The sequence below is a fragment of the Corvus brachyrhynchos genome, unplaced genomic scaffold (assembly GCF_000691975.1).
Source record: "Corvus brachyrhynchos isolate BGI_N302 unplaced genomic scaffold, ASM69197v1 scaffold223, whole genome shotgun sequence".
In the NCBI taxonomy this organism is placed as follows: Eukaryota; Metazoa; Chordata; class Aves; order Passeriformes; family Corvidae; genus Corvus; species Corvus brachyrhynchos.
Genome location: NW_008237174.1, coordinates 464965 through 472918, shown reverse-complemented (window position 1 = coordinate 472918; position 7954 = coordinate 464965). Strand labels below are relative to the sequence as shown.

Sequence of the window (7954 nt, the reverse complement as noted above, 5' to 3'; positions counted from 1 at the left end):
GAAAGAGGGGATCAAGCCTAGCTGGTTTAAACTGCAATCACACAAGAGTGAGGAGGACAAAGTCTTCAGTTCTGGTTTCCTACCAATAGCAAATAACACATTCAACCAGCAGTGAAGCAGATTTCCAACCTGGAGAAGTTTTCTTTCAAGCCCTCTCTACTGCACACAAAAGCCAGGTTCTTTCAGAGACTGCCCAGAACCTTTCCTGCTCCCAGTTTCACTCAGATCTGCAGAGCCAGCAAAAGTCTAATCAAAGGAAAGGGGGATCAACAAACTGGGGCAAGGGAGTCAAACTAGCAGAAATGAAATGTCCAAGAAGCCACTTCCTGCCTGGAACTGGTGCAGCAAAGTTAGTAAGGAGAAGCACAAAAATGCATTTACAGTCACAGCCCTGAGCACTCTGCCCCAGGAGGCTCCTAAAGTGAGCAGAGACCCAGACATCAGTGACTGTGCTGCACAAACAAACCAACATGGTTTTAATGCAGTTTCATCTCATAGCTCTAGGCCTACAAGACCCAGGTCACTGGCCTCATGCTCCGACCTCTGAAAGTCAAGCCCTGTGGAGCACAAAGAGGCCAGTTAGATAAACTCCCAATTTCCAACTGAAGCAATGTCAAGAGCCTGGTTTTCCAAATGACCTCTGGTTCCTGCCATGCAGCAAACCCTCTTTCCACATAGCAGTAAACCTGAAAAAAGAGAGTTAAGTCCAGAAACTATCCCTGGAAAAAGCTCAGCTCTCTGCTGGGCCATGCAATCAGGATCCAGAAGAGTAACTCCTCAGGACCAGAGAAAGGGTGTCTGTCACCAGCATCTCAAGAACAGAACCCTGACATGCAGCATCTGATTGATTTCTTCCAAAGCATAATCTCCTTTCCTACCCTTCTGCTGGAAAGAGCAACCAGAGCTCACAGCCAGCAGCCCCCTTGTGATTATCCTCCTCTTCCCTGACAACATCACCCAGCTGGAAAGATGAGCTGTCACCTCTCTGCTGATACAGACACCATCCTATCGTTAATGGCAGCTCTTACTTCAACTCCACATCCCCATCCAGACCACAAGGCAGGAGAATTGAGTAGGTTTTCTGAACACATTTTCTCTGCCTGCCTTCTAGAGGCTAGGTGGCAGGGAACTCCTTGGTCTTGGCTTGCTACCAACAGCAGTCTGTACAGATCAAGAAATGGCCTAGCAACCAGCAAAGCCAATTCCTGCTCTAACCCACCTACCTTCCCCTCAGTAACTCTGCTGTGGGCAGCAGCACAGCAGAAGGGCAGGGGACATGCACAGTCACAGGCCAGCTCAAGCACCTATCTGCTCTACCAGGAGCTGCACTTCAGCCATGGACATCAGAGTCTGGAGCTGCCTAGGCATCAGCAAGCCTAAGATGCAGGCAGGAGACAGATACTTCTCTATCAGATCCTCACCAAAAGACAGATTACCAGAAGGGTAATGCCCTCCTTCCAAACACAAGTGTTTTCAGTACACACCAGGGACACACTCACTTTCCCCACATATGGTCTTGCCCCCTCCACTGGTGCAAATGCTTCAGAGTCCCTTAGCCCTACCAGCTACCCCACCACACCTCCCTTCTCCAAATCTTTCCTTATTTACTTATCTGAAGGTATCTCTTCATCTCCAACCAGTAGAGAGCAAGAAGGTTCTACTCACCTCCCCAAAAACTGGATGAACAAGTGTGGAGAGACACTGTGACCGTGGTTGCCTCTTGATGGGCTCAGTAGGCTGGAAAGCAGCAAGAAAAGAAGTTACAAGCACAGGCAAAAGCTCCCAGGGCACATGAAGTACTAAGCCTTTGGTGAATTCACAGCCCCTCCACGGCAATCCCATCACTAGATCTTGGGAAAGCCACAAGTCACAGTACCCTGATGATGTGGAAGAGGCACTTCGGGAGCACCAGCCCTAGGTGCCAGACTGAAGTAAATTTCAGACAGAAGACAAGTGCCTGGTGGCTTCCCCAAGACATCCAAAAGCTTGTGCTAGTTCAGTCCACTTCAGAAAGACCAGACAGCACACAGACCTTCTGGGAACCATGAAGAGCCATTCCTTTGTGCAGCTTGCTCAAGGAATTGGGGCGAATGGTTGGTGGGAATGTCCAGATTGGACCCTGGTCTCCATCCTCTGCATCTCCATCACTGCAAATGAAAAGGGGAAAGTCAAGACAAAGCCTCAGTTCCATACACTGAGGGTTTGCCCACCCTTTCCCAGAGTCACAAGTTCTCCCCACCTGACTGCCATATTGCTGCAGGCCTTCAGGCTTTTCCCTATCCCAGAACAAATTATGAAGAGAAACCACTTCAGTCTCTACAGCACATATGCAGCATCAAAGAGATCTGAGCTAAGTACTATATCATGTTTCCAAACAACCACATTCACCTCTCTGATCCAGCCAGCTTGAAGAAGTTTCTAGTGCTACTTAAATTTAGGAGAATTTCAAGACAATCCAAGCTCACAAGGTGAGGGGCCAGACTTAGATGTTATAAGCCAGTCTCCCCGAGTCCTTGGTCACTCGAGTCGCTGCCACTACAGGTGAAGAGCAGCTCTGTGACACCAGTCTGGCAATGAAGTGCCCTTTCCCCACCCAAGGCCCATAACTTGACTGCCCTGCATGGCAGTGCAAAGATTTACCCCTGACTACACAATACACACAAACACAGCTCTTGCCACAGCTACTAAAGCCTGGGGCTCTTGTAGTTCATGAAATGTGCATAAAATACAGGCAACAAGAGCCCTGTTCTACTAGTCACACACAGACTGTTTCGTGTCAGTACCCTGATTCCTCACACTCAGCAAAGAGGCTCCACAGGTGAACAGAGAACGAGGTCCCACTGAACAGGAGGTAACAGCCTGGCTCTTCAGGCAGCACTCACTTGCTCCCACAAACAAAAGATCAAAGTTGAGATCTCAGGTGGGAAAAGGACCTGAGCTGTTTGCAGTAGGCTACCCTGGGGCAAGCAGGGGCAGCAGGAGCACCCCTCCATGCAAAACATGTACGTACATATCGGAATCACCAGAACTGGAATCCTCTCCATGGCCCTCCGACTTCCAGCGCTTGAATCGATCGATGAGCTCCATTAGGAATGAGGTTTTCTTGGTGTAGCGTGTGATGAACTTGTGCTTTAGCAATTCTTTAGCTGTCGGCCTCTGGAGCAGATAAGGAAAGCATGTCACATCTAACATCTCTGCACACTAAACACGCAACTCACTGACTTCAACTGGAATCACAGAATATCCTGAGCTGCAAGGGATGCACAAGGATCACCAATTCCAACTCCTGGCCCTGCACAGAACAGCCCCCAACAATGCTACCAATCCTCAGCAAAGTGCCTGAGAGTGTTATCCAAACACTCCTTGAACTCTAGTGGCCTTGGGGCCATGACCACTGTCCTTAGGAGCCTGTTCCAGTGCCTGACTGTCCTCTGGGGGAAAAGCCTTTTCCTAATATCCAACCTAAACCTCCCCTGACACAGCCTCGTGCATTCCCTTAGGTCCCATTGCTGGCCATCAGAGAGGAGTGATCAGTGCCCGCCCCTCCACCTCCCCTCATGAGGAAATCCTGCCAGGCTCATGTGTCCACCCTGTAAGGTCAGCAAGTCTCTCACTCCAGGATTCTGGCACCTTCCTGTTGAAGGAATTTTTGACCTCTGCTGACTTTCACCCAAATTCACAGGTGGGCAGCAATACTCACAAATCTAGGATCCTTATTGAGGCAGGCTTCCACAAACTCCTTGAAGGGCTTGCTGTGGTGACCCTCAAGTGTTGGAGGGTTGTTTTTGGGGATCAAGAAGAGAACCCTCATAGGATGCAAGTCAGAATTTGGAGGCTCTCCCTTTGCTAGTTCAATGGCTGTAATCCCAAGGGACCAGATGTCTGCCTGGAAAAGAGAAGAAGAACAACACAGAACAGCAAGGAGCAATTCTACAACATGAAAGCACATTTTTAGGACAGCTAATCACATAAATCAGATGTGGCATTTCAAGTCTAATATACAAACTTCTCCAGCAGACCCTGCATCACAACAGAAAAGACTAATTCCTGCAGCAAGCAGCACTTCCAATCCCTGTTTCTGTCCAAGCACCACCACCTGTATAGTAGCCCCAAGCAGCAATCCTCCTGCTGCCAGCTCACCTTGAAGTCATAAGCAGACTGTTTGATGACCTCTGGTGCCATCCAGAATGGAGTCCCCACAAAGGTGTTTCTCTTGATTTGGGTGTCTGTCAACTGTCCAGCCACCCCAAAGTCAGCCAGTTTCACATCTCCTTGTTCCGAAAGCAGCACGTTGGCAGCTGGACACACAAATAAGTAATTAAATCTGCTGGCCTCTGAATCACCCCCAGCCCACACAGAACCGAGTATTGAGTGGAGCCTTCCCATGCCATCCTCCTTCACACCAGTGATAACCCTCAGCCTGATTTCCAGCCTCAACCCATCCTCCGCTTTGAACTCCACTGGGTAATGTGGAACAAGCTCGTGCACTTTGTTGGATCAGAAGGGGACTATTGCTGAGGTAGGAGCAGGGAGTAGATGTGAAGGGCCACACCAAGTCAGTGTGACTCCTGGCCACACAAAGAAGGGAGGGTGACACAGCCTCTAATGCTCTTGATTTTTTTTCCAGAGTAGCATTCAGCACAGGTGAAATAGCAGATCCTTCTAAAGAGCTCTTGTACTAGTTCCCACTCACTCATAAGACTGTAACATTGTGCAGGTTTGGGAATGGGGGTTTTCTGCAGGACTTTTCATTCTGAGACCCTACCTAACAACTTTCAGCATTTCCCCACCACTGGCAGCCACCAGCCCTACACATCTTGTGCAGTGCTAGAAATGTGCAGTCTCACATACACAATGAAATCTTTTCTCCCAATCTCCCTGCATGAGGATTCTGCTCCCTGCCTGCTCACACCCTCTCCTGCAGTGGGTCAGAGCAGTGAGCACACAGCACTGTCCCAGCTCCACAGCACTGTCCCAGCTCCACAGCACTGTCCCTCCATCCCACTGCAGCACTTTGATGCTCTGGGCTCGCTGTGACACTGCTCTTCAGGAGGCAGATGCCAGCTCTCTCTACACAGCACGTGGCCAGTGACTATAAAAACCAGCAAGAGGATAAGCTGGCACAAGCTGCCCTGATTTTCTAGGGCTGTGAACCCTGCATGAGGACAGCTCACTTCTGCTGTGAGCTATAACCGCAATACCCAGCACACACACCCTTGGGGTCCAGCAGCAAAGCAAATATCCAGACACAAGTCAGCTAATATCTGAGCATGCCTTTCACTGACTCCTTTGCTTTAGTTCCCTGACTGTCCAAACTCCAAGTGCCAGAGGAGAGCTACAGATCCTTGCTGTTACTCTAAACCCTAAAGACATGAAAAGCATGAGTTGTGATACAGTGACAAGCATCAGATTCAGAAAACAGCAAGCCAACAAGAAAAGCAGCACTGAGAAAGTCTTTGAAACCTTGCAGATTATGGTGGAATATAACACCTCTGAGTATAATATTACTAACAACCCTTACAAGAAAGGGAGCTGAGCTCTCCAATCTTACCTTTGATGTCTCTGTGGATCTTCCTCTCTGAATGTAAGTAATCCAAGCCCTTTAGGATTTCTCTCAGGATAGTAGCAATGTAAGTCTCCTCCAGTGGTCCTGGCTTCAGCTGATTAAAGGCAGAAAGATGACTTAAAAGAGGGTGACTGATGCTTTGGACTTGTTTGTTACTTGGAAACCTTGGCCAAGCAGGTCATATGCAGCAGGAAACACCTTCTTGCACACCTGGTGCACATTCTACAAGCAGAATGTTGGTCTTTGCACCTAGCAGTATTCAATGGAAAAACTTTGGGGGATTTTCTGCTTGTCTATCAGTTTGTTACAGGCTTCCCAAACAAACAGCAGTTCATCTCTCACTTTGGCCTGGAAATACATTGGCCAACAGAACATTTTAAGAGTTTTTCTTGTTCAGGTCTCTCTGCTAGCATACAAGTAGTGAATTTTAGCCTCTGAGACATCAACCCTCAGGCTGTGGAGTACGGTATCAAAGCTCTTCTCCTTTCCATCAGTTCTCCTCTAACCAAGACCTGCCTTCTCAGTGCAATAACTGAGGTTCTGACACTCAGGTAACTTCTGCTGATGACATCCTCCCACTACACCTTCCTCCAAGTCACTGTAGGCTCAGCAGTTTTCCAAAATGGGCATTACTGTCCTAAAGAGAAGAGAAGAGAAAAATGCTGTGACAGAATACAGTGCAGCAGATCTTTGCCTATGGATACATTCTGCATTTGTATTCTCTTAAAATTGGGGGTAACTTAATTATATACCATGTCTTTACTGAGCTATGCGAGCACTGAGCAATACCATAACTCTGACTAGGTGAAATACAGATTTGCACTGCTCAAAACCAACTGGCTGCTGGTCACTTTTCAGTTCACTGTGTTCATATAGCAGCACAGCATGCTGGACAACAGTGCTGGGACAGCTGAGCTCCATGAAAGCATTCCCTCTGTCCTGGGATAAGCATAACCAACATGCCTGTCCTGCACTGCTTATCCCTCCGGCACAGGGCTGACAAAAAGATGGTATGTGGCAAGTGAGTGTCTGGCTTATGAGGATTGCACAAACCAAGTCTTCAGTCAGTATTTTTTGTAGTCCAGAACTTGCCACTTACTCACCAAATCCAGGGCTGAACCTCCTCCCAGGTACTCCATGATTATCCACAGCTTAGTGCCCTGCAAGCAAGAGCACAAATCAAGAGCAAAGACAGTAATAAAAGCAGACAAAAAAGTGAAACACTCATGAAGCAGCAAGGCACAAGAGCAGTCCTGTACACAATCTAAGAGATGCTGCACACTACAGCTCTCAGGGGCTCAAGGAAGGAGCCCCCAGCTCCCTCTTTTCTGCTGACACAGCATTACAGAGGTGGACCTGCCTTCAGCACATTTCTAACTCTCAGTCTGCAGTTTCACCTGAGGAAGCGCCCCTAAAGGCACCAGACTGCCCAGCCCACAGATAAGTTTATTCCCAGGTTAGAGCCCTTTAACATCTCTCCAACAGCTCATATGGCATAAGTTCTTCTTGGCAATGGCAGGGGAGCATTGCAGCCTTTGATCTCATTAACAGGGCTGTCAGCTTGAACAGTACAATCAGCAAGACACTCCTCAGAGAAGAGATTTCCATGCTGAGGTTCACAGGGAGCCAACAGAACATAAGCAGCAGGTCCATGAAACTACAGCAGAAGGCTGAGAAAATCTATTATGGCCTTTGAAAAATATGTAAGGAATATTCAGGACCCGAGGAGCTTAGGAACTGTTTGCTGCAGTCCCACTGTTACACTCATCTCCAGAAGCCAGCCTGCCTAGGCCACTTCTGATCAATACTACTCGCAGCTTCCATTAGGGATTCCTAAACCTATTCTCGATGGAAGCAGTATTAGCACTCCTTCATAGACCCAGTCCAAATTCTTTTCACCATTTCTCATTAAGTACTTTAAACCTCCTCTTTTTTTTCAGAGGCGTAAATCCCTCAGTGGTACTGCCTTAAGACTGAGCTATTCTTAGTATTCAAAAGTATTCCATCAACTTCCTTTCCAGAATTGTCAGACCAGGGGAAGTTCAGTCTTCAACAAATAATTTTCTCTCCAGTGAAGTGCCCTGGTCTTGGTACCACACAGTACAGGGCACTTCATTTCCATGTCCTTAGCAAGTGTCTCAAAGCCCACTCTGCTATTAAGTGCACATCGATGCAGTGAGCAGAGCCACCACTGCTCCTGCTGCCATGCTGCCACTCACACATCACTTTCCAGTGCCCTGTGCCACCATCCACTGCAGCATCCACAGAGGAGCCCTCCCTATTCCCAAACTACTGGCAAGGAATCACCATGGTTTGTCCTACCTTCAAGTAGGAGCCATAGTACCGGGTAATGTAGGGGCTGTGCCACTGGCTGAGCACCGGACTCTC

At 48.2% G+C, this 7954-nt stretch overlaps 1 protein-coding gene across 1 annotated transcript in view; it reads right to left on the bottom strand.

Annotated features, from left to right (window-relative positions):
• The window catches only part of STK25 (serine/threonine kinase 25), a 21375-nt gene that overhangs the window by 6856 nt on the left and 6565 nt on the right, over positions 1-7954 (bottom strand). Inside the window, exons 3-10 of the mRNA XM_008629523.2 lie at positions 7889-7951; positions 6670-6726; positions 5552-5660; positions 4141-4298; positions 3701-3886; positions 3011-3156; positions 2033-2147; positions 1666-1737 (exon numbers count right to left, since the gene is read on the bottom strand). Coding sequence (XP_008627745.1) covers positions 1666-1737; positions 2033-2147; positions 3011-3156; positions 3701-3886; positions 4141-4298; positions 5552-5660; positions 6670-6726; positions 7889-7951 — 906 coding nt within the window. The remainder of the gene's footprint in view (positions 1-1665; positions 1738-2032; positions 2148-3010; positions 3157-3700; positions 3887-4140; positions 4299-5551; positions 5661-6669; positions 6727-7888; positions 7952-7954) is intronic.